The sequence below is a fragment of the Schistocerca gregaria genome, chromosome 6, assembly GCF_023897955.1.
Source record: "Schistocerca gregaria isolate iqSchGreg1 chromosome 6, iqSchGreg1.2, whole genome shotgun sequence".
Taxonomy (NCBI): Eukaryota; Metazoa; Arthropoda; class Insecta; order Orthoptera; family Acrididae; genus Schistocerca; species Schistocerca gregaria.
This window is the reverse complement of record NC_064925.1, coordinates 275,494,082-275,520,801: the sequence shown is the minus strand read 5'-3', so window position 1 is coordinate 275,520,801 and position 26,720 is coordinate 275,494,082. Positions and strand designations below refer to the sequence as shown.

Here is a 26,720-nt window from a genome sequence, read left to right as displayed (position 1 = left end):
ACATAGAGTTTGTACTGATTTGACTGTTAGATCTGAAAGACAGCATTTTAAGATTTTCATACAGTGACTGTGTTAATTTCATGTTTGTCACACATGAACTTTCGTGAATAGTTATGTTAGTGGTAGATTACTGCAATCAGTCAATATTATAGGACATCAACTGAGTGTAGTATTTGGCTATACATTCACCTGTGCATAATTTAAGTAGATGAGACTAACTGCTCATAAACAGAATTTCATTCAGCATCCAAGATTAGTTAAAGGGTGTGAACCGAAATCCTGGTGTAGACTACATTACTGACAATGTAAAGTCAGCCTTTGAGGTGCATCCACCTTAGCATTTACTTTTTTTAATTCTGTTAAATTGTGTTTTTCAGAAAGAGGCTAGTTGCAACAGTTATGGAGCAGTGTCTGCTAAGTGTAAACTGGATATAGATAGTCCTACCATTTACTTATAAAATAGTTACTTCCAATCATTAACCTCGAGACATCATAGAGCATGTCATAAGATAAAGCAAAGGAAATATATCACACAATAATTTAGTGATGTTGGAATCAGATTTATATTACTATGATTGCGTATATAAGCAGTTTATGAAGACACAAGGACTAAACTTTTAACTTACCTGTAAATGTTAGACACAAAGTACACAAACAAAAAAAGAAAACAAATTAAAAATATTAAGAGTAATTTATTTAAATAACAATCTGACTTACAAATTCCTCTATTTTGTACCACAATTCAGTGCCATTTGTTTTTCTTGTCATAAAGCAAGAAAAGATATTTATCTACAACATGAGTAACATGCAATTGAGAATCATATTCACAGACTGAAACTAATGTTTAGTACATTAGAATACATACAAATGTTATTTCTTTGTAAGCTGCTATTCATACATGAAGATGCAGGTAGAAATAAAGTGATGGATATTTAATATAAGCCCCCCTCCCCCCCCCCCCCCTCTCTCTCTCTCTCTCTCTCTCTCTCTCTCTCTCTCTCTGTGTGTGTGTGTGTGTGTGTGTGTGTGTGTGTGTGTGTGTGTGTGTGTGTGTGTGTGTGTGTGTGTGTGTCATTTGTTACAAAATTCTAGAAGACTTCAAATATTTAAGTGCTTTGTTCAATTACTGATTAGATTACAGCTGTGAGATGAGGCCAACAACATACTTCTCCAGTACAAAATCACCATCAGTTGGCACCTGGAGGCTTATTAGAAACATTGTCTTATTTTCGTGATTTAAGTATCGACACTATCTTACCAAATAAACTAGATTCTATTTGGACATCCCATTTTCTCAAATAGACTTAATGTTGCAAAATATTGTTGTCATGATGTTATTCCAGGCTTCATTTTTCCAAGAAACAAAAATACACACAACAGTCAGTAACAATAAATGTTTATATATAATCTTTTTACGCACCCGATTATTTTTCTAGTTTTTCTTCTATTTACACTTATTGTGGTTTCAACTTACACTCTGTCAAAAATAGCATAACATTCATTCTTAAGTTTATTGTTTGCCTCCATTCTACAGTCTGTTCAGTGAGCTATTGATGTTTCTAGTAACTTCTGGAACTTGTACGGCACTTTAACAATGGACTATAATACATCTTATTTATACATATACTATGCAACAAAATCTCTATATCTTGCTATCTCTAAAAAAATAACTAGGATACTTCTGCAGTTTAGGTGACTTATACTGTCTGATAATAGTGTAAGTTACAATAAGGCATATGACAGTGTTGTTAGTTTACAATTTATGTTTTATTTTAAGATTATGAAACAAATGAGGTCATAGTTATCAATAAGAAAAACAACATCTATTGTCTGACAAAGTTGGAGCCTGTCAATAATGCTATAAGCCAAGAAGGCAATAATATGTAAATTTATGTGTCATTTCTTAAATATTTTCTGATACCATTATATTATCAGTCAGAAAATAAGAGGTAACTTCTTCTTAAAACAGGCACAATTGGGTAACATTTCAAAACTGCAATTCATCACAACGTAGTTGGGCTAACTTCCCAAACATTTGTCAATCTGACTAAAATAAAATTTAATACATCTGTCACATAAACCATTAAGTAATTCATGTGGGTACAGGTGGCCACTTTTTGTTTTGTACAATACACTTTAGTATTTCATACTTTTATTATGCATCATGTGGTGATTCACCGAGTATCTGCACGATCCAGTCGTGGACGAACTTGACCAGTGTGTGGTCGATGCGTAGGCTATATAGGCTTGTACAGCAAAGTTGTGACATACTTCTTGCGATATCGGTGTGTTGCACTCAGCACCATAACACCGTCTTTGATTGACAAAGCGTACAGGTGGTTGAGCATTACATGATTTGGTTCGGGAAGCAATGTTGGCTCACACTATAAACAGAACAAAAGACATTGTAATCCTGCATGAATAAGAATAATCCAATATCAATGACTAAGTTCTCCTCTAATTTGAACAGAGTAAAACCTAATTAACTTAGGACACCGTGAAACTATATTAATATGGGCTGTGACAAGAAAGTAATCAAGATAGGTGGAAAATGAGCTGTGCAGCTGCAAGCTACACTTCTGTCCCTTTTCACATAAATCATTTTCTAAGCTATGTTTTTCATTTAGTAGTAAGTGCAATGTCAGAGGAAATGAACGCCATTTTCAGATTGCTGCTGCTGATGTGTGCTTTGTAGTGTTTCTTTACAATGTCAGCCATATTTGAAAATGCCGCCGCATGAGAAATCAGATCTGTGATTTGTTTTCTAAATGCAAAGAAAGTTAAACCAAAGGAAATTCATCAGCAAATCTGCAAGGTTTATCAACAAAATGCTGTGAGTGATTCAATGGTTAAAAGATGGTCAGACTGTTCAATGAAGGACGTGATCAAGTGCATGAAAAGAATTAAGTGGATCCCCGTCTGTGGTTACTGATGAACTGGTTCACACAATTGAAGAGAAGATTAAGCACAACTGTAAATTTACGCTTAGTGCACTTGCTATGGAAGTTCCGCAAATCTCATGATCACTAGTTCATGAAATTGTTACTGAGAAACTAAAATTTCAAAAACTTTGTTCACGTTGGGTACCCAAAATTCTTACTGAACAACACAAAAAACAACGGATGGGCAGTGCACTTCAGTTTTCGACATGCTACAATGAAGAAGGTAATGGTTTTCTTTCTCAGATAGTCATGAGGGATGAAACTTGGGTATCGCACGACACCCCTGAAACAAAACGACAATCAACGGAATGGAGGTACACTTCATTCCCAATGAAGGTTAAGCCTAAACAAATCTTGACACCTCAAAAAGTCATGTGCACCCTTTTTTGGGAGATAAAAGGCATTTTGCTGATTGATTTCTTAGCGTGAGGCCAAACAATCAATGCACATGGTTACCCCGAGACCATTAAGAAATTGTGCTGCGCGGCAGCATTTTCCATTACGGCAGAAATTATAAATAAGCACTACAAAGCACACATGGGCAGCAGTGATCTGAAAATGGTGAGTCAGAGTAACTGCCGCGCATGCTCAGAACTGCAGTAGAATAATGACATATCAAGCTGCTGATTTTTAGTGTGAAACTTGTCACTCAAGTAATCACACAAAAAAAAGGCTGCATCATTTGTTGTCCATTTAATTCCTCTTCTGTCATCAAACTCTTCATCTCATGGCAGCACTTGCATCCAGTGTCTTCGTCTGCTTGAAGGATGTATTCCATCTGTCTTCTCCAATAGTTTTTAACTGACTCATTACCCTCTCCCTTAAAACCCACATCCTTTCGCTCCTCCCCTCTTTCCTGATGAAGCAACCATGGGTTGCGAAAGCTTGAATTTTGTGTGTGTGTGTTTGTGTAAGTGTTTCTATCAACATACCAACGCTTTCATTTGATAAGTTACATCATCTTTGTTTTTAGATATATTTTTCCCATGTGGAATGCTTCCTTCTATTATATTCATATCACTAATATACAATCAGTTAGAAAAGACGAGATGAATGTAAGTGAAGTTAGTACTATCTAAAAGACACTAAAATTAGTGAAGCTGTCAAAACAAAAACTGAAGTTTGTAAATTCAGTAGTATTGAACATACATATCAGGAGGTACATACTGATTTGATATCTAAAGACACTTGTTAACATAATAATAATTTTTCCAACATGGAATCCATTTGTAAAGATCATGCAAGTGTGACCCAAGTTAATTTGATGGGTGTTGTGGAGAAAGTAAATAAAAGTAAACAAGTAGTGAACAAAACTGTGAGCATTACTGTCACTAAAACTTACTGGAAGAGTTAAATCTATAGCAAAATTGCAATGTCACTGAACTTATTGGAAGAGTTAAATCTAAAGTAAAATTGCAATGTGATTGAGACAAAAGAATAAGCGCATTGGTGAAAGTGATGCAGTCTGTTTCATTACTGTAGGCAAAGATCACACTTTGTCAACAAAAAGGAACATGTGGTCACTGAACCTTCATGCATCAGTTAGAGCTTAATCAGATTACATGGAGACAACAAAATAAAGTTTCCTAAAGACTGCATTTACACAGAAGGTCGCTCAAATGAGAACCTTGGTTAATAAAAATATGCACAGGGTGGTTGATTTGTAGGTGAATGTATTAGATGGCCAAGATTTGTGCTCCCAGGACACACTCGTGCTCTGCAAGTGCACATGTGTCTGCTGAGTGCTCCACCATGGCATTATTCTGAGTAGGTGTACTTGTGAGATGGCATTATGCCATAGGCTGCACACTATTTAAAAAGGTGTGTTCAACTACTTCTAGGAGGTGAATATTGCAGCACACTTTCATCAGCAGGTTCTCCAACTTTTTATTTTTCAGCCAGCAAGAACTTTTATTACTTGAGGAAATAAATATATTATATAGTCAGAGTTGCCCCAAGTTCTGGAAATCAGGGAATATCGGGAATTTCCAACATGTCAGGAATGTCAGGGAACTATCATGGAAATTAGGAGAAAAAACACACTGGAAAAATCTCATTTTCATATCTGTAGATAAAATGGTTTGTTGTCTGAGATGTCACGAACCATCGCTGCTTGGAACAGCTGGGTACACGCACTGCTTCCCTACTACCCTTATTCTTACTACTTATCCCTTTTATACCACTCCCCTCAGCTTGCAATCAGTGCTGCCACCATTTCTTGCCAATAGCATAGCAGCTGCTGATGAGAGGCAGGGAGGTGTGAGGAGTGGTTTGTTTGGATCTGAATCTCTGACACTGTTGACACAGTGGTCGGAGACAGCTGTCATGTGTACACAATATCAGCCTGACTCCACAGCCACATTGTGAGTGTGACTTGTTGCGCAGAGAAACAATAGCAAAGCCTAGTATGACCAACTCGTAGAAGGCATAAGACAGTGGACTCCTTTAGAGAGGAGCGGAACAAAGAGTGCCAAACTGCAGTAGTCTCAGAGTGTACAGAGTTTACTACCAAGAGCAGTAGCAAACCAGGAGTCACTCCACTTTTGAGCAAAGAGAGATTTGGTGTGGATCCACATATCTGCACCTGGAATCATAAAGGGAATGGGGGGTATCTGCCTCCCTAGCCAAATAATCAGCTAGTACATTTCCTGGGATGCCACATGACTTGGAACTCAGAGAAAGACAACTGAGCAGGTGGTACAGATAAGGGCAGAAAGGAGGTCATGTATAGCAGAGACTAGAGGGTGACAAGGGTAGCGTCAGCCTATAGCCTGCAGGGTGCTCATTTAGTTGAAACTTATTATAACGCTGTGGGGGAGGGGAGTCCTGGGTAACAAAATGGAGGGCCCTGTTAAAGGCTACCACCTCTGCTGTAAACACACTAAATGATCCCAGTGGTAAATCGTGTTCCATGCCAGTAGGAGACATAAAAGCATATCCCATCCTATCTGTCATTTTAGAACCATCTGTGTAGAAGATGGTAGCACCCTGGAATTCCTCAAGGATGGAACATACAAGATGGTGACAGAGACCTTAGGACCCTGGAATAGGTCGGTAATAATCTGTGGTCTAGGTGGAAAGAAATACATGGGGCACATCTCAATGAGTGGAGATGGAGATCCTGACAGAGAGAAATGAGATACAATTCAACTGGCAATCCCACCCGGGGGGAGGTATCATGAGGGAGATATCCCTCATTTGCAAAGAGGCCAGGGTACATGGAATGGTCAGAGAATTGTCCAATGGCGATAGCGTAAGTAACCAGGAGTTTGTTCCGTCAGATTTGTAGAGGGGGAATCCCGGCTTCTGCGAGGAGACTGTTGACAGGTCATGCGAAAAGCACCAATAGCCAGATGAATGCCACAATGATGCACAGGAGCAAGCAGTTTCAGAGTGGAAAGAGCTGCTGAGACATAAACCTGACTACTGTAATCTAATCTGGACAAAATCAGAACATGGTAAAGATGGAGAAGGGTAGCACGGTCTGCACCCCAACATGCATGGACCACAAGGCAGAGAACATTAAGCTTCCACAAGCATGTAGTCTTTAGATGGCGAATATGGGGCAGCCATGTCAGGTGCTGGTTGCCTAAATAAAGTTCTGGATCAGGGTGTACTGTGGATCAATGGCAAAAATGCATAACACGTATTTTGGAGGGAGAAAACTGGAAGGCATAGGAGAAAACTCACACAGAGGCCCATTGCATGGTGCCCTGGAGCCAGTGTTCAGCAGATGCTACCTACTGGGAGCTACACTAGATGATGCAAAAATTGTTGACTTACAATGCCGGGGTAACCAGTGGCCCAACAGAGTTTAGAATCCCATTGATGGCTATGAGGAAGAGTGTGACACTTAACACAGAACCCTTTCGGATACCATCCTCCTGACTCATGAGTGCTGAGTGGAGTGCTTACTCGAACCCAGAAGAGACCATTAGATAAAAACTTGTTGATAAAAATTGGAAGGAGGCCGCAAAAGTCCCAGTCATGGAGGATAACTAAAATGTTATGGTGACAAGCTGTGTCTTATGCCATATGTGGGTCAAAGAAGACCACAACAAAGTGCCTAAGGTTAGTAAAAACATGTTGGATTGCTGTTTCCAAACTGAATAAATGATCAGCTGGAGATAGCTCTCCGCGGAAGCCACACTGATATGGGGTCAATATGTCCTGAGATTTGAGTAACCAACATAATCGGAAGCTAACCATACTCTTGAGCAGTTTACAAAAGTATGTTGTGGTCAGGCTAATTAGGTGCTAGCTGTCAAGATATATTGGGTTCTTCCCTGGCTTAAGGGGATAACTATGCTGTTTCATCATTATGAGAGGAATACAGCTGTGAGCCAAATACAGTTGAAGGCACTGAGATGTTGCCTGTGGGTAATGTCCAAGTGTTTGATCATCTGGTTGTAATTAGAATCCAGGCTGGGGGCCAATTCATGTGAATAGGTAAGAGTCTACAAGAATTCCCATTCAGTGAAGGGTTTGTTATTGGGTTCAGCTTGGTGAGGGTTATAAAAAAAAAGGGGGGGGGGGTTCTGTTCAATTCGGCATTTCTGCTGGAGAAAGGTAGGAGGATGTCAATGTTGTCACAAAGTGTGTCGCAAGGTGTTCTGCAAGGACTGATGGGTCAGTACACAGAGCAGTTGTCACTGGTGGCCCGGAAGGCTATGGAGCTTGGACCAAACCTGTGATGATGAGGCATACATCCCCAGGATGGAAACATAGAACTCCCAGTACTACTTTTTACTCTGCTTAATACGACAGCAAGCCTTAGCACTCCGAGATGCTTAGAAGGGATAAGGTTGGTCTGTGAAGTGTGTCGTTTAAATCACTGCAGCACCTGTCAATGGTCCTGGATAGCAACTGCTATGTCATTGGTCCACCACAGTACCAGTCAACGGCATGGGGGACCTGTCGATAGGGGGTTAGCATCACCAGCACCATGAAGAATAGTGGCAGAGACGCCCATGCATGACCGCATCAGTGCAATCCAAGAGAGATGTGTTGAAGTGCACAGCAGATGTATACAAAGGGCAATTGGCTCTGTGGAATGTCCACCATGGAGGCCTGTCTGCCTGGCAGTGGAAGGAGAATGGCAATATCACCTGGCATTTATCACTGCCACAAATGCCGTTTGTCTGATCATAATACTGGTCATTGTACAGAACATAAGAAGATGCCAGAGTGTGCCTAAATAGCTCATTAACTTCACTTACAAATGTAGGGAAGCCACGAGCACAGGGGAGGAGATTATGAGATCAGTAGCAGTAAAGGCGCCATGAGTGACACTGAAGTGAGTAAGGGAACCATCATCGAGGAGAGACAAATCAAAGTTTGTAATAAGTTGGTCTATTAGAAGACTCCTACCTGTCGAAGTCTCACTCCCCCATACAGTGTGGTGTGAACTGAAGTCCCTGAGGAGGAGATATGGGGATGGGAGATGTATTAAGGCAGACAGTTCAACATAAGGAAGTGGCCTGCCTGGAGGGAGGTAGACAATGCAAATGGTGATTGCTGGGATCATTTGCATGCAAACTACTATTGCTTACAGGTTGGTGTAAAGACGGAGCCAGTGACTAATGACATTGGTGCGTACAAAGTGCAGACCCCTCCAGATGCTATCCTGGGGCTGGCACAGTTCTGACAGAATGCATGATAATAATGAAACATTGGAGAGTGGTCATCATGACAGTGCATTTCTTCAGTGCAAGACAAAATGCAGAATAAGGGGAAACAAGGTGTGGTGTTTCTGGCAAGTGACAATAACATTTGATGCAATTCCACTGGATTAGTATGTGGTGAGAGTCCAGGTTAGAATCCAAGAAGAGGTCATGTCACCTGCGCAGTGGCCATCACTGACAAGGACAGGGTGACAACCATAAATATGATGTTAGACTCAGGTTGCAAACTGGGAGATGGCACCTCGGGGGGCACCTGGGAGGCCTTGTCCTGGTGCTTATGTTTCTTCTTCTTCTTTTTTTTCTGAGGATGAGAAGGGGCACGGCACAGAGGAAGAGCAGGCTTCTGCAAGAGAGAGCAAGCAACCTTGGGAGCATAAAGACGGTGCATCTCGTGGCTGAAAGTTGGTAATAGGCTTCTGGCCTGCGAGACACCAAGGGTGGGGCCCCAATGGAGAGTCCCCTCACTAGTGGGTGCTGAAGAAGGGGCACACTTCTTCAGCCATGGAGGGGGAGCAGCATCTGTAGGGGAGGGCATGGGAATCGAGGGGAGGGGGAGGGCAACTGGAATGGGGTAAGAAAGAGGCAGGAGGGATAAAGGATGTAATAGGGGCAAAAGATGAAGAAAGTGACACTTGATGGAACTGATCATATTTCTGCTGAGCCTCAGCATAAGATGGGCAGTCCAGGGACTTGTATTCTTGGATCTTCTTTCTCTCTTGTAATTTGGGCAATTTGGCTAGTGTGGAGAGTGGTGGTCACAACAATTTACACACATAGGTGGCAGAATACAGAGGCTGCCCTCCTGAAGTGAGTGTCTACAGCCACCATACAGAGGGTCTGCCGTACAGCGGGAAGACGTATGCCCAAAACGCATGCACCAAAAGCACCTCTTGGGTGACATCACGTTTGGCTTCACATCACTGAGGTAACGCACGACCCTGACCTCCTCTGGGAGTGAATCTCCCTCGAAGGCCAGAATAAAGGCACTAGTATCGGTGCGGTTGTCTTTAAGACCCTTCTGCACAAGTCAACAAAGTGAACACCATATACTCCACATTAGCCCAGAGTTCATCAGTTTGCAGGATGAGATCCCAATGAAAAATCACTCCCTGAACATATTTAGTGACTGCTGAGGGGTAATAAGACACCAGGACATCACCAAGACGATTACAAGCCAAGAAGAGATGCAGATCTGGCGGCAGAAGCAGCTTTGATCAATAGGGAGCCCGACTGCATTTTACTGAGAGACTCCACTTTGCCAAATCTGTTCTCAATGTTCTAAACAAGAAACAATGGTTTTCCAACAGTGGGTGTGTTTCCATCCATCCTAGTACAGACCAGGTAGTGGAGAAAGAGTTTCATCCCAAGACAGAGAGCCTTGGCCCTCCTCCCGGGTGGTAGCCAGGGAAGTGAAGGCTGCAGGGTCACATGAAGCAGCATACAATGAACATTTACCAGTGAGAGAGATGTTCATTTGAGAATGGCCAGCTCCTTCTCTAAATCCTCGCACAAACGAAAAAATGGCTGACATCGAAATAAGTGTCCAAGGAATAGAAAAGCAACTGGAATCACTCAACAGAGGAAAGTCCACTGGACCTGACGGGATACCAAATCGATTCTACACAGACTACGCGAAAGAACTTTCCCCCTTCTAACAGCCGTGTACCACAAGTATCTAGAGGAATGGAAGGTTCCAAATGATTGGAAAAGAGCACAGGTAGTCCCAGTCTTCAAGAAGGGTCGTCGAGCAGATGCGCAAAACTATAGACCTATATCTCTGACATCGATCTGTTGTAGAATTTTAAAACATGTTTTTTTGCTCGAGTGTCATGTCGGTTTTGGAAACCCAGAATCTACTCTGTAAGAATTGACATGGATTCCGGAAACAGCGATCATGTGAGACCCAACTCGTTTTATTTGTTCATGAGACCCAGAAAATATTAGATACAGGCTCCCAGGTAGATGCTATTTTTCTTGACTTCCAGAAGGCGTTCGATACAATTCCGCCTGATAAACAAAGTAAGAGCCTACAGAATATCAGACCAGCTGTGTGGCTGGATTGAAGAGGTTTTAGCAAACAGAACACAGCATATTGTTATCAATGGAGAGACGTCTACAGACGTTAAAGTAACCTCTGGCGTGCCACAGGGGAGTGTTATGGGACATTGCTTTTCACAATATATATATAAATGACCTAGTAGATAGTGTTGGAAGTTCCAAGCAGCTTTTCGTGGATGATGCTGTAGTATACAGAGAAGTTGCAGCACTAGAAAATTGTAGAGAAATGCAGGAAGATCTACAGCGGATAGGCACTTGGTGCAGGGAGTGGCAACTGATCCTTAACATAGACAAATGCAATGTATTGTGAATACATAAAAAGAAGGATCCTTTATTGTAAGATTATATGATAGCGGAACAAACACTGGTAGCAGTTACTTCTGTAAAATATCTGGGAGTATGCGTGCGGAACTATTTGAAGTGGAATGATCATATAAAATTAATTGTTGGTAAGGCAGGTACCAGGTCGAGATTCATTGGGAGAGTCCTTAGAAAATATAGTCCATCAACAAAGGAGGTGGCTTACAAAACACTCGTTCAACCTAAACTTGAGTATTGCTCATCAGTGTGGGATCCGTACCAGATCGGGTTGACGGAGGAGATAGAGAAGATCCAAAGAACAGCGGCGTGTTTCGTCACAGGGTTATTTGATAACCATGATAGCATCACGGAGATGTTTAGCAAACCCAAGTGGCAGATTCTGCAAGAGAGGCACTCTGCATCACGGTGTAGTTTGCTCGCCAGGTTTTGCGTTTCTGGATGAGGTATCAAATGTATTGCTTCCCCCTACTTATACCTCCTGAGGAGATCACGAATGTAAAATTAGAGGGATTCGAGCGCGCTCGGAGGCTTTCAGACAGTTGTTCTTCCCGCGAACCATACGCGACAAACAGTAATGGGAGGTAATGACAGTGGCATGTAAAGTGCCCTCCACCACACACCGTTGGGTGGCTTGCGGAGTATAAATGTAGATGTAGATGTATTTGCAGCTTGATATGCTTCATATGCCAAGCATCCGCCCCAATACCACCTACTCCAATCAGGGGCTCTCCCCATGGGCACTACTCAGGCACAGCAATGGCCACCTCGCATACATGGGGAGGGTATCAGTAGTGTGATCCCTGCACTGTCAGAGGGTTTAGCCAGATGGGTACATAACAGTCCACTACACAGACTGGTTACACATGCTGGTGACCTAGCGCAATGGAGGGGGCTACAGCAGGGAAGGAAATTGGGGGGGGGGGGGGAGGGGAGATAAATCCACACTACAGACACTAGGGACAGAATTCTTCCCCAAATAGCTCACACTAAAAACAGAAAGTTTAGAAGTGGAGGTCAAACCCCAAGAGGGGTTGGATGAAGAGAACAGGTGGGAGGAACAAAATTGCAAGCAATACACGGAACCAGGTGGATAACCAAGTCAACATAAATCAAAACACCAAGAGAGGGGAAGGAGGGGGGCAGTGGGAAAGGAGTGAGGAGAGGGGGGGGAGGAACACAATGAAGGCAATGCAGCCAGGGAATGAAGAATGGGCTGCAATAGCTTGGGCCCCCTTCATTTTCCTATTTCTCCTCACTCCTCATCCCCACTCACCGCTGCACTTGAAGCAGCAGGCAGGAGCGTAGCTGGAGCAATTGCGCTTGATGTGCGTTGTTTGGTCATGCCTAGTATATATGAGAGAATTTCATTGCACCAAACACTGTTCAGATAAAACCCAAAGGGCATTACACCCTTTGCAATGTTTGGACACCAGGCACTAAAGTTAGGGGACTGTCACATAGCACGGGGGTACCTGTGGACCGAAAGAAGTCACTAACCCACTGACAGCAAAAAGGGAGTGTGTGCTTCTCTGTGTTGAAAAAGTTGAGGAAATGGTTGCGACTTTTGCATAATTGATCATCATATCAATGGAATGTAGGCATTCATGTCTTCTTTTGTGCCTCAGTATAAGACAGATGGTCAATAAAAGTACCACCCTGTATTTTATTTTCTTTCTTGGAGCCCGAACGAAGCAGTGAATATGGAGGATGGTGTTCAACGCAACTGATGCAAAAAGAATGGTCGTCGACAAGAGCTACAAAAAGAATGGTTGTCAACAAGGGCTACCTTTGTTGATTGATTGTCCGCACTTTCCTTGTTTTGGTCTGCCGTACAAAGGGATGATATATGATCAAAGGGTCAACATTGGAAGCACTTCATGGGTAGTGAGAAGTAAGGTTTCACATCACACCTGTACACCGTGACTACATTTTGCTGGGATGACATTCCCTTCAAAGGCTACAATAATGGTGCCTGTATCTGTTCAGTTATCCTTGGGACATTCCTCAACACGTCAGACAAAATTTACAGTAACAGTTCAAGCATGGCCCATAGCTCCTCAACTGTTTGGCATGTAAGGTCTGTGGAAGATGAGTCCTTGGACTATATCTGAACTCCTGTGTGGGCAATGGTCATGGTATGCCACCCAAACATTCATAGGCTTGAAGTGCTGCAGACGACGCAGCAGAGGAGGCTTTAATCAATAGCAATCCATTGTATATTTTTCCTAAAGACTCAACTTCTCCAAATTTGTCTTCAATATGTTCCATAAAAAATAACAGCTTTGTCGCATTAAAAGTGTCCTAATCAGTTTAGTACATACCAAAAATCGCTTAAATTTTTTCATTCCCAGATGTCTAGCTTGTCCCTCTTTCAAGGGCAGGGAAAGCAGTACGGTTATAAGTGTCCACATTAAGATGTCTGGGCCCGTCTGACGAACAGTTAGATCAGAACCACCATTGTTTTGGTGCAATTTGGTACGTTTCATGTGTGAAATGTCACATAATGCCACCTACTTCAGCCAAGGAATCTTCCCAGGGGTGCCACCCAGCCGCAGTAAAGGCCATCTGGCATGACAGTTATTGGATTGGATTGGGTTGGGTTGTTTGGGAGGAAGAGACCAAACAGAGAGGTCATTGGTCTCATCGGATTAGGTAAGTATGGGGACGGAAGTGAGCCGTGCCCTTTCAAAGGAACCATCCTGGCATTTGCCTGGAGCGATTTAGCGAAATCACGGGAAACCTAAATCAGGAGGGCCAGATACGGGATTGAACCGTCGTCCTCCCGAACGCGAGTCCACTGTGCTAACCACTGCACCACCTCGCTCGATGGACAGTTATTGCCGAAGGTCCTGATGCTCCAGGAAGATGAGAATATACTCCTTAGCAAGCATGGGAAGTTAGCAGCTCTGACATCATCAGTGTGACCCCTGTGTTGTCAGTGGACTCAACCGAATGGGTGCTTTACAGCTCCACCACATCAGATTGGCTACTTCATTGGCTTTGAAGTGCATATAAGGGTCTACTCAGGTACGGTGCACTTAATACCGCGTGCAGTAGGCACTATTTAAAATTATCTTTCCCAGTTACCTCCCACCACATGAAATATATGGAAAATGAAGGAGACTAAAAATGACTTCAGCCGAAAGGTGAGATAAAGTACTTGAATATTCCTCAGAAAGGAAAGCAAAACACAGAGAATAGCCAAGTCATAGTCAAAGGGTGCCACCTTTAGAAACAGAATATGAGAAGGAAGGATAGCCAGAGATGTGAAATCGCAGCACAATAAATGAACAGCATGATTCCGTGTTCCGGCGTAATGACAAGAGCCGGCACGATGATTAAGAACAGAAGAGCAGAGAGAGCTGTGAGACATCAGCCAATAGTACGCTGACTAGGATGACACCAAGACAGGAGTGGCATCTACACAAAGAGAACGTAAGTGCGGTGCCACCCAGCCACTGCCGGACTGGACAACAAGCCATCATACAAACGCTACAGCAGCGACTTATGAACTGAATTTTTTTGCTTGCACTGAAATTGTATATACCAAAGGACATTGATTATTTGAATGTTGCTATTTGCTTGCGACACACCTTTGTGAATACACAAAGTTAAGCATTGTCAATTTAACTCACTGTAATAAAATTTATTAATATGATTTGCTTGAACTGTTTAGCGACCCCAGAAAACAGCTTCCTAGGCACCCTAATTTAGATGAGGGGGTCAGGATACTACACCAAGTCCTTGCCAAGAAATTCACAGTGTCTTCTATTCTAACAAAAAACAGGGGCTAGAGAGCTTGTGTTTTTGGCAGACTGTTGAGTACAGTGAGACAGCAAAGTAGGGAAGCACATATAAAAAGGGTTTTGTTATATGTCCTTTCAGCCGCTAACTTTGGCTGCTGCCTACTGGGTTTACGAATCATATTAAATATACAAAAGTGCTGCTTTGTCAGGTCAATGCTGATGGAAAATTTGTGTTAGGCTAATTACCACAGCAAAATGGTCAAGCCATAACCTGTGTGGCAGGGTACTGAGCGGTAAATTAGCCATGGCAATAGGGCCGCAAGAATCCAGTGGAATTACGTTACAAGAGTTATGGACAAAAATGAGAAAACCACCACTAAAAATGAGGGATTCTTTGCAAGCATTATAACAGATGAGTCTCTGGAAGTATTTAATAAAATGCAAACTGAAGAACAAAACTACTACAGATAGAAACCAAAGAAAAAATTGTAATAGGAATTAAAGTTCAGGGAGAAGTAATAAAAACTATGAGGTATGCCAATGACTTAATTCTACCAGTGACAGCAAAGGACTGGAAAGAGAAGATGAATTGAATGGACACTGTCTCAAGAGGAAGATATATGATGAACATCGACAAAAGCGAAAAAAAAAAGGATAATGGAATATATTCACATTAAATCATGTGATGATGAGGAAATTAGATTTGGAAATGAGGCATTTAAAGTAGTAAATGAGTTTTGCTATTTGGGTAGGTGATGGCCAATGTAGAGACGATGTTATATGTAGACTGGCAATGGGGCAAGAAAATCATTCCTGAAGAAGAGAAATTTGTTAACATCAAATGTAGAGTTAAGTATAAGGAAGTCTTTTCTGAAGGTGTTCGTCTGAAGCGCAGCCTCGTATGAAAGAGAAACACGGATTATAAGCAGTTTCTACATGAAGAGAATAGGAGCCTTTGAAATGTGGTGCTACAGAAGAAAGCTGAAGATTAGATGGGTAGATCAAATAGACCAAATAACTAACAAGGAGGTACTGAATAGAAGCAGGTATAAAAGAAGTTTGTGGCACAACCTGACTAGGAGAAGAGTACAGTTGATAAGATACATATTGAGACATTGAGGATCACCAATTCAGTACTGGAGGGAAGTATAAGGGATAAAAATTGTAGAGGTGCATAAGTAAGCAGACTCAAATGAATGTAAGTTGCAGTAGTCATTTGAAGATGATGAGGCTTGCACGGTATGGAGTAGCATGGAGAATAGTACCAAAAGATTACAACTACAATTACAGCATCAAAACCAACACCAGAAATTATCATGTCACTCAATGACTCAAAACTGTGTGTAGGCACTGGCATTTCCTTTTCATCATGAGTGCTGATCAACAACATCAACATTGCTTATTTAAAAGACATTGCCTTGACATTAACTAACACAGAAAATTTTATACTCTACAACCCATGAAAGTTTTAATCATCGTGTTGGTACATATAGTAACACTAACTTACAAGCTCAAAATATAAACTTGTATAAAAGGAGAAACTGTTAAAAATCATGAAGCATCTTTGATTTTCTTCCTTCTCATAACAGTCTTAGGACTGGATTTTAGTGACATGAACACCACCCCAAACTTCTCCAATCAACTCCTCTATTTCTATTGCTCCAAAAACTAGGAGTGTTGTGTTGTTCTGTAGTATTTTCTATTGGCAGTGCTGGGAGTAGTATTCCAGTTCAGTAGGTACTGGTCAACATATCTGCCTTTTTGTGAAAACGTAAAATTTCTTGTACCATTGTTATGTAATCAGAATACGACAGACTGCCTGTATGAGGCAGTAAAGTCTTGCTAACATAAAATCTATCTTACAATATTCAAAACTAGACTGACTTACCGAGAGTGGCGTGTCCTTATTCAGTATCACCTGAAGCAAGTGTGGAGGCAATATTGGTGGCCCTGATACTTTTTCCCATGGCTTGTTTGCTGGAATTTCCTGCGAGTACTCGCCTAGAGCAAACAATGAAAAAGGGGATTAAAGGAAAAAAATTAACTTTTGCCCTAGAATATGAGGCAATCTGTGAATATTAAATAGCTGTAATACTTACAAAATAATCATCTACCACAGCCAGAAAGAAGAAACCAATAACCCCCCCCCCCCACACACACACACATATATACACTGTTGATTCATTCATTCAAATTCATTTGCTCATTCATTGTGTTCTGCATGTTCCATGAGACTCTTCAGAAATGGATGGAGTCAAGATACTCATTAACATGACACAAGCACATAACAGAAACTTTGTTTGTATTACGTATTAACAATAAAATAACACTACTCTGCTTCATGTTTATACCAGCAAAATTAATCAAGTTATTCAGAAAGAAAGCTGCCATTTTGCCAGTGTGCTGAATAAATAAATTAAACAATGGAAAATCCAGTATGGAATGTAACAATACCAGAGAAGGAAAGTTGCTACTCACCATATAGTGAAGATGCTGAGTCGCAATAGGCACAACAAAAAGATTCACACAATTAAAGCTTTCGGCCATTAAGACCTTTGTCAGCAGTACACACACACACACACACACACACACACACACACACACGTAAACACAATTTACACACACATCTGCAGTCTCAGAGCTGAAACCACACTGCGAACAGCAGCACCAGTGCACGATGGGAGTGGCGACTGGGTGGGGGTAAGGAGGAGGCTGCGGCGGGGAGAGGGAGGGATAGTATGGTGGGAGTGGCGGACACCTGCAGTTTAGAAGGAGGGCAGGAGAGAAGTTGCGGAGAGGGGAGGGGGTAAGAAGCGGAAAGGAGAGAAATAAAAGAAATTAAAAGACTGGGTGTGGCGGTGAAATGATAGCTGTGTCCTAAACGAAGTCATTGACATCTCACCAAATGAGAATTTGGTCAATAAAAAGGATGACATTTAACCTACTTTTGTGCAGAACCCGCTTCTAAGATTGCAGACGTATAAAGACCCAGGCTGAAAAATCACTTCACAAGTGATGAGCACATGTACGTTTCACTACTAATTAAATCCCAGTGGCAGCCCATTCTCTTCACTGCAGCCACCACCAGCTGCCACTACCAAGAACCGTGAGAATTTTTGAAAGGAATGAGTCATTCAAATTCTTTGTGTAATCAAAATGACTCTCCAGTTAAGAATCTCTCTCTCTCTCTCTCTCTCTCTCTCTCTCTCTCAACACGTTAACATCTCTCTAAAATTTTGATACGTATATTCACCTCCCCTTTAGGAATACAATCTAATGCTTCCTCTGGCATAATATTTACCCATTATATATAATAATTTTACTAATTTTTCTTATACAATAGACTTACTTTGTTGATGGTGACCAACACTTTCACTGTCCATTGCCAAAGCTTGAAAGACTTCAAAATCTGATTTCTTGACAGTCACCAAATTGTTCTTGGATCCCATAGTGTTATCTATAATACGCTGCAATGAAAGAATTGAGAAATGTTATAAAGCACCATGGTAACGACACCTACATTAACAAAATACTGCACAATTATTACCCAAGTTATAGCCACAATATTTCATGTGGCATGGTGAAACAGACAAAATATAATTTTAATGTGGCACCTACAAAACATTGTGGATAATTGAAGTGAGTGAAGTCTCTTGGGCATGCAGCTGGATGTACTGGTTACTGCAGAACAAATTTTCAAGTGTATCATGGCATCATCAAGTTACTTCAGCCGATAGACGTCTAAAGTAGTTGAAGGAGCCAGAACTAATCCACCCCAAAGCCATGTTCCAAAGAAAATGTATCAGAAAATGTTGAACATGGCCTAGAGACAAAGCATAAAATGAGGTATGAAGACCGAAAATTTTTGTAAAATACATCCCTCTTTTAGGGCTGTGTATGAAAGGAGGCCACCAAAATCCAGCTACAGAAGTAGCTAGTCAAGAGGTACAACGGATTTCAGGTTAACCAAGTGTGGAACCCAGCATTGAACCTGCTCCAAATGCAGCAGAGGCGGAACTCTAGGCAAAATAAAAGCAGGGCGCGGAAGAGAACAGGATGACCCCCTCCATGCCAACCAGCATGTCTTCCAAATACAATGTTTGTGTGAAAACCCAACTCACATTTTTCTTACTCGACAACCTGAAAGCAGTGAATCAAGGCAGTCAGGTAGATGCTGCATTTCTTGACTTCCGAAGCATTTGCCTCAGTACTACACTCTAGCTTATTATTGAAAGTACGAGGGTCACTCCAAAAGAAATGCACACTATTTTTTTAAATACATCTTTTATTCTACATGTTTCAAAGTTTTACAGAGTGTAGATAAATCCTTTAGGAACAATAATTTCATTTCTCCACATAATTTCCATCCCTCTCAACTGCCTTACACCATTTTGGAACCAGGGCCTGTGTACTCGCACGGTAAAATTCTGGACCAACCTGTTGGAGCCACTGTTTGGCAGTGAGCACAAGGGAATCATCATCTTCAAACTTTGTTCCACGAAGAGTCTTTCAGTTTCCCAAAGAGATGATAGTCACATGGAGCCAGGTCAGGACTGTAAGTGCTCCTTGAAACACTCATGTGTCCCACCCTAGAATTTTTCTCTAACGTGTGTGTGTGTGTGTGTGTGTGTGTGTGTGTGTGTGTGTGTGTGTGTGTGCGCGCGCGTGCGCGCTTGTGACCCATACCAAATAGGACTAATAAACAGATACAAGGAAGGACAGCAAGAATGGTTACAGGATTGTTCAACCCATGGGAAAGTGTCACGAAGATGCAGAAAGAATTTAACTGACAGACACTGAGATAGACACAAACTATCACATGAAAACCTACTTACAAAGTTTCTATGACTAACTTTAAGTGATTAATCTGGGAATATAATACAACCTCCTACATAGTGATCACAAAGACAAGATAACACTAATCACAGAACAGGAGGAAGCCTTATAATTGGTACAACTGGATGTACCTTCTGCCACGCACTTCACAGTGGTTTGCAGTATGTTCATGTAGACCCCAGGAAGTTTTCTATGACCACCACTGTGGGGGGAAAGATGGTAGGTACATACAGGTTGTTAAAAAAAAATGTTCCATATTTTGACAGGTGGCAGTATGGAAAAGAGAAAGCCAAAAACGTTCAGTAAACATGAGCTTTAAAAGTCATGCCTTAAAAGCTATTAGCACTTGTTTATCTCCCCTACTGTGATAAACAGATCTATCTTCTGCTGCAAGCCCTTTGCTATTATGAATGAATTACAGAATGCAGTAAACAAATGAGAACAAATTCCTCTGTTATTGTCCATAGATTCAGCAGCTTGCAGTACATACCTGTTAGTATTGTTATGGTAAACCTCATTCCCAGTTCTGAGTAAGTGGACTGCATACATTACATCTAATGGAACAAGTTTCTGTATTAAATTCCTGAAATGCTTTTACAATGAAATTTCTTCTTTGTACATACCAGCATAATGGATACCTATCATTCCAGATATAAAATGGCAGACATGATTGTCTATTATGGTCTGGCAAATGGAAGCAACAGCTGTCATTTCCCATGTAGAATAATATGTTTCCATTATGCTAGTAGAGGGAGACCAAGAGATGAATACACTAAACAGATTCAGAAGTATGTAGGTTGCAGTAGGTACTGGGAAGAAGCTTGCACATGATAGAGTAGCATGGAGAGCTGCATCAAACCAGTCTATGGACTGAAGACCACAACAACATTATGCTAGTATAGACTCCCACTTATACTTATGTTTCCCATCCCTCAATTGTGATGTCATTTCTGTGTCAATGAACGCCAGTGCTCCAGCTATCCAAGGAGAAAGGTTATGTTAGACAAATGATAAAAAGCATTTCATATATGTACAGATATTTGTGGGAATCTCACCATAAATAATGCAAATGTGAGAAAACAAGACACTTTGACAGCGAGTAAATCTTTGACGATTTCAATTTGCCTCAGACAATTGCTGAATGTAGACGTGTTTCTATGTATGTCCATGCTACCAATAAAGAGCATGTTAATAGCATTAATATGCTCTCTGCGTTTACCTGCGAGCATTCCCACAGTGGTGACCCAACAATGAACAGTGCAGCTACTTCAACATAATTAGTATAACATCATTTGCTTGTCTTCCCTTCAACAATAGAAACATCCCACGATCACCACCTTTGATACAGTGATGCCTGCAGTGATTTGCATAATTTTTCCACCACCGATATCAGTCTCCTTTATGTATGAAACACGAAAGTGACATTCTACCATGTTGTACAGTTGACTACAACACTGCACATATGTATAAACAATGTGTAATAACTCCTGAGCATCTCACTGATTTTGGTGATGAGTGCGATCTTTTCTCCCAACAACAAGACAATGTTCCAAAGACTACTTCAGGCCCACAAAGCAGTACACTGTTTGATTTTACTGACCCGGCCACATTGGGCCCAACCCAGCTGAATCCATTTGCAACCTCATGTGGGGCATAGATGACAGGACCACATGAGAAGATTCTCTGTTTGACATGCATGCTGTGCATCGTCCCAGAGATCTCATACACTGCTGGCCATAGACCACAAGACTCAGCATATCAACAACAAAAGGCATCTCTGTACTTCAACCACCTCATCTCATAACAGACACTGCACTTTAGACGCCACAGCTCGTAAAACTGCCACCACAGATACAGGTGGCAACATTCTCACATTAAAACAAAATGATGGAACACAAATTATTTCAGGCTGACAGACATTTTGCTATTCTACAGTACTGACAATACACAGACATACCAGGCAACAATGACAGCTGCCAGTGTATTCCTGAAGCATGACGCTGTCTGCAGCCGTTATCAGCCAACATGATTCAACCAATTCCATGCGCTCATCAGATTGACATCATTAGCACTTGCCGGGAAGGTGCTGACCAACTGCGACAACCACACCCATGGCAAATAATAACATTCCTGACAAAGATGCAGTGACATGACCACGGCTATGTTGGTTTCTTGCTTTCTTCAGTAGCTGGGCAAGCAACTGCTCTACACACTGCCACCATTCAAATACTAGATGCAATCTCGATCACAGTGCACAATAAAGATGCCGACAGATTGGAGATGTGGGTCAGACTAATTTTGCACCACCTCTGACTGACAGCATTAGACTGTACATGTTAAAATACTCAATGAATCAATACTTCCTGATTAATATCAGCTCGGAAGTGAGCCACCAATAGAGCTTACAATGCTAGCTGCTCAACTATGCACCACAAAATAATACTCATATCAACCTATCCACAACTGGTACATGCATCGTGCACCTCAGTCTATACGAGAAATGCCCATGGCAGTTTTTGGTTGCGGATGTTCGACAACTAATCTTGGGCATGGATTTTTTCTGGCACTTTCTTCTCTACCCAGATCTGACATGGGCAATCCTTAGGCAAACCAGTAATTGAGAATCGGTACCCAGCAGTTTACCATGACATCTACAGGCAGTTCCAGAGGAGACTATTCTGACAGCACACACCTCGATGTTGGCAGATGACACAGATGTACAGTTGGGGAACACTACACTGCAAAACTCTCACAAGGTACTAGACATGACATTGTGCATATGATTCATACTATGCCAAGTACACTGTTCCACCACAATGGATGCAGACTACAAGCAGCTAAACAACCAAAACGGCTGACGTAGGCAATGTTCGGACTGACACCACCACTCAACGTCAGTCTGGAGCATGGAAGAACATCAAACACTTCAAACATTGACACTATGTTCATGCACAACAATTCCAGCTCAATGACATAAGCACAAAACTGATAGATAACTCTGTTGTAGTTGAAGGACAGCATGAGGAATGACAGGTTGAAAACTGTTTTATTTCCCGACAGTTTTCTCAGCACTACAAACTTTCCAGCAACATCAAACCTACGGTGAACACATCTTGGTTCTTGTTCGAGGGTTTCATACATCACGGCTCATAGGAAACAACACCTGCCTACAAGTTGTTGATACCACACCCACTAATCAATTACCCTTACAGCCCAGCAGCTCCCCCACTGTAACTTGATACTTTCAACACAGATCAGCACACTCACCACCACTGTCCCCAGCCAGCTTCGCCCCCTGTCCCAGCTCTTATCACGTGTGTCAAGTCAGGCAAATATCACAACATTATATTCCTTTTCTTCTTGTCTTGCCAAGAAATGGCCCAGCTGTGCCCTGTACATCAGCTAGCCACAGCACACAAGTGCTGTGGCTACCAACTTTCAAAATGACCTTAAGTTTTTCTTTCTGATCATGATATGCAGCAGCAGTCATATTCAGTTTATTTTAACAACTATTCCAATAACCACACGCAGTTGAATCTAAATGTCAATCATTGCTCCCCACTGTTATTTATGCTTTTACTTGGAGCATTAAAAATGATTGGGACTAAATTTTGTGTGTTCATAAGAACCATTTACTTAATACACCAACACAGGTTATACTACAGGTAATCCATATGTAATTCTGCCATTGTTCTGGCAGCTTCTGTATTTACATAGCAAACCATTCTCTGGGTGTACCCAGGTGCTACTGGTGGACAACTGCATGAAGTTCATCATTGGTGGTGAACTACTTACCCTGCATAACCTCTTTCATTGTGTCAAGTAGAGCACAGAGGCCAGGAGCCAGATCTGGCAAATATGGAGGATGTGGGCATGCATTGTAATGTTGGAGAAGAATACCACAGTCCTATTTTCTGTGGCAGCATTGTTGAATGCATTGGTGGAGTTAGTGCAGTGAACTGCAGTACTGCTCACTGTCAAAGTTGCACTGGGAGGGAGCTAATCCACCAGCTGCGTCCCTTCCTGTTCCCGAACACAGTTGCCATTTGTTTCTGCATTAGTAGTCCCAGCCATGACTTCTTGGGACGAGGGCTACCAGTATGCTTGCACTCCATAAACTGGCGTTTCTTTTCTGGAGTCTCATGGAAGAACCACAACTCATCAATGGTCACCAGATGCTGGCTATGCACTGTACTGTTGCACCAACTGTTGACACATCTGCACATGCTTCTGTTTCTGCACAGTGGTGAGGGAATGAGGCGCACATTGTGCACTCACTTTCTTCTTCAAATTCTTATGGATGATGGTATGGAGCCCTATGATAGACCTGTTACCTTCTCTAGTTCTTCAAAAGTATTCACCTGTCATTGACAGGCTGGGCATTGTATGGTTTTGCGTGCAGTTGCTGGATACCAAGTGCTTTTGTGTTTTTCAGCACAGTCCCTGCCATTTCTGAGTTCTAATACCCAACAAAACACGAATCTGTTTTCCAAGATATGGCTACTACCCTCTTGTGGATGCCTGAAGCATCTTTCCATCTAAAGAAACCAGACTGTCAACTGTTGCCCATGCTTGTCTGCTTCCATGTTGTCTTATCAATGTCCACCAGCATACTCGCAAGCCAGAACAAAAGCTGCTGCAGTGTGCTACATATGGGAAGCAGCAACACCATGGTAGGCAGTACTATAGTCCATCTTTATGCATACATTGACACACACATTTCAAATTGCTACTTTGAAGGAGTTATAGGAGGAGTGTCAATCAATACCGAATCATCTAAATGTAAATATTCTTTCCTCCTATTTTTTCTTTCATTCTCAATATTTTAATCATGAGTTTTATACTCTCACATTCATTAATTATAACCACTATATATTTTTCTCAACCTTATACTAGTTGTTTCAGTTCTGGTGATTGTCACACAGGTCATTTCTTCCTGCATTTAGTTCTAACTGTTGACTTTTAATGTCACTGCAGCTGCTAAGTGATCATTTCTAGCTAATTAAATTTATGCAGTTAATATGGCATTTTTCTCACATGCTGAAACAACATAATTTACAAAGAAACTGCAGAAATGAACTTAGTTCTTACCACTCCAGGATCATGTTTCCATTCTCCATCCACGAGGAACTTGTACTGATGTTCTCCTTCAGGGAGATCAATTATTGTAACAAAATCACCATGGCTGTAAAGCACCAAAAGCAAAAGTTAATTCAAACAGAAAATAACATGAACCATGATGGATAAAGCATTTAACAGTGAATTATGTACAACAGAAAACTATAAATTATAAGTATACATAATGGCTGATCAGTACACAACCCTCGTGAATCCGAGTGCACAGACACAGGAGAGCCATCTACAACGGGGATATACAGTACCCAGTGCTGAACATACTCCTCAGCATGACGAGAGACCTCTACAATACCACACACTTCATCTTATCCTCCCACCCAGAACTTGCTTCTATAAACTGCAAAGATGGGAACTTGCTCTTCAACGTATCCTTTGATGGTACTACCAAACTAGACTTAATTCTCATTTTTTCCCTTTTTTATTAGTAGCAATCAATCAATTACCTAATCTATTTCATTTTTTACTTTTTTATCTTTATCTTTATCTCTTCCTCTCTATTTTTGGTCTCCCCCATATTCTTAGTTCTTAATTGCAATATCCATTTCACTTCTGTTTCCTCTTCCATGTAACTCATTTTTACTTCTCACTCAGTACTTCTACCCTCTCTGGAATAAATGTGGTACAGTGCTTCCTAGTGTGCCATCTTCATTACCCTAATCTCTCTGACCCCACCCCTTCCCAATTTCACCTATGTCTCCCCTAATTGTCACAACAGGTGGGTCACTCTCAACCACAAGACTGAGTGAGCTGGTCTTCCTTTCCAGTCTTGACTAACCTATCCCTCTTTCCTCCCTAAGAAAGTAACCAGTGACTCCAAAATGTAGGTATAGTTTTACTTCTAATTGTAAATGAGTCTATAGGCTATATTTGGAATTTTGGCCCCTTGGAAGAAATTACTGCCTATCCATAATGCCTCCATGTTAAATTTTTTCAAGTGGATTTCCCTTTTGATACAATGATACACTATATATTACACCCAGACAAACTTCAAAACCAAGATTTTCTTAACATCTTTCTAGTAAAGTAAAATGCCCAATCCTGTTCAAATAAAATTTAGTAAGAACAGCAACTTCATTTGTTACTTTAACACCTTTATTCACTTTGCATGTATCTTCACTACTTTCTGGGATGGCTCTCATACAACCTTCTTAAAGTCTTTCAAATCTCACTTGTGCTGCTCAAGTTTGGTACCTTTCCATGTAAAAATGAGCTATATGAAACTCTGGCTCACTAGCATAAGGAGAAGACTAGCCCCTGGATACTCCAAAAAAAAATTAAATTAAAAAAAAATACTTGACAAAATATTATTTTTACATGAAAGAAAAGTAAGATACATGAGATATATGACATACCGACTTAAAGAAGAATGTAATAATCACAACTCCAAAGACAGCAGGTGATGACAGGTATGAACAGTACTAAGTAATGACTGCAAAATACTGACTCAAATTATTTACAGAAGAATGGAAAAACAACACACAGAAGTCAAACTCAGGTAAGATCAGTTTGGGTTGCAGAGAAAGTACGAACATGAGAGGTAATGCTGACCTCCATCATTTATTTTAGAAGATAATCCGAAGATAGGCATACAGATGTTTCGAGAAAAAACTTTTGACAATGTCTGACTGGAATAGACTCTTTGATGTTTTAAAGGAAGCAAAAAAAAGTGGGAATCAAAAGGCTACTTGCAACTTATACACAAACCAGACTGCAGTTACAGGAGTTGAAGGACATGAAAGGGAAGCAATGATTGAGGCGGGAGTGAGACAAGGTTATAGCCCACCCCCAATGTTGTTCAAGCTCTACATTGAGTAAGCAGTAAAGGAAGCCAAGGAAAAAGGAATAAGAACTTTGAAAGGTTGTCAATGAAGATGTAAGCCTGTCAGAGACAGCAAAGAACTTGGAGCAGCAGCTTAATGTTATGCATAGTGTCTTCAAAAGAGGTTATAAGATGAACAACAAAACAAGGGAAATCGACAGTAATCAAATTAAATACT

At 41.3% G+C, this 26,720-nt stretch overlaps 1 protein-coding gene across 1 annotated transcript in view; it reads right to left on the bottom strand.

The window, feature by feature from the left end:
• Window positions 1-672: 672 nt before the first annotated feature.
• LOC126278214 (5'-AMP-activated protein kinase subunit beta-1) overlaps window positions 673-26,720 on the bottom strand; it is a 60,837-nt gene continuing 34,789 nt past the window's right edge. The window contains exons 4-7 of the mRNA XM_049978148.1: window positions 24,679-24,772; window positions 18,101-18,218; window positions 16,640-16,752; window positions 673-2,384 (exon numbers count right to left, since the gene is read on the bottom strand). Of these exons, the coding sequence (XP_049834105.1) occupies window positions 2,238-2,384; window positions 16,640-16,752; window positions 18,101-18,218; window positions 24,679-24,772 (472 nt within the window). The 3' untranslated portion in view covers window positions 673-2,237. The remainder of the gene's footprint in view (window positions 2,385-16,639; window positions 16,753-18,100; window positions 18,219-24,678; window positions 24,773-26,720) is intronic.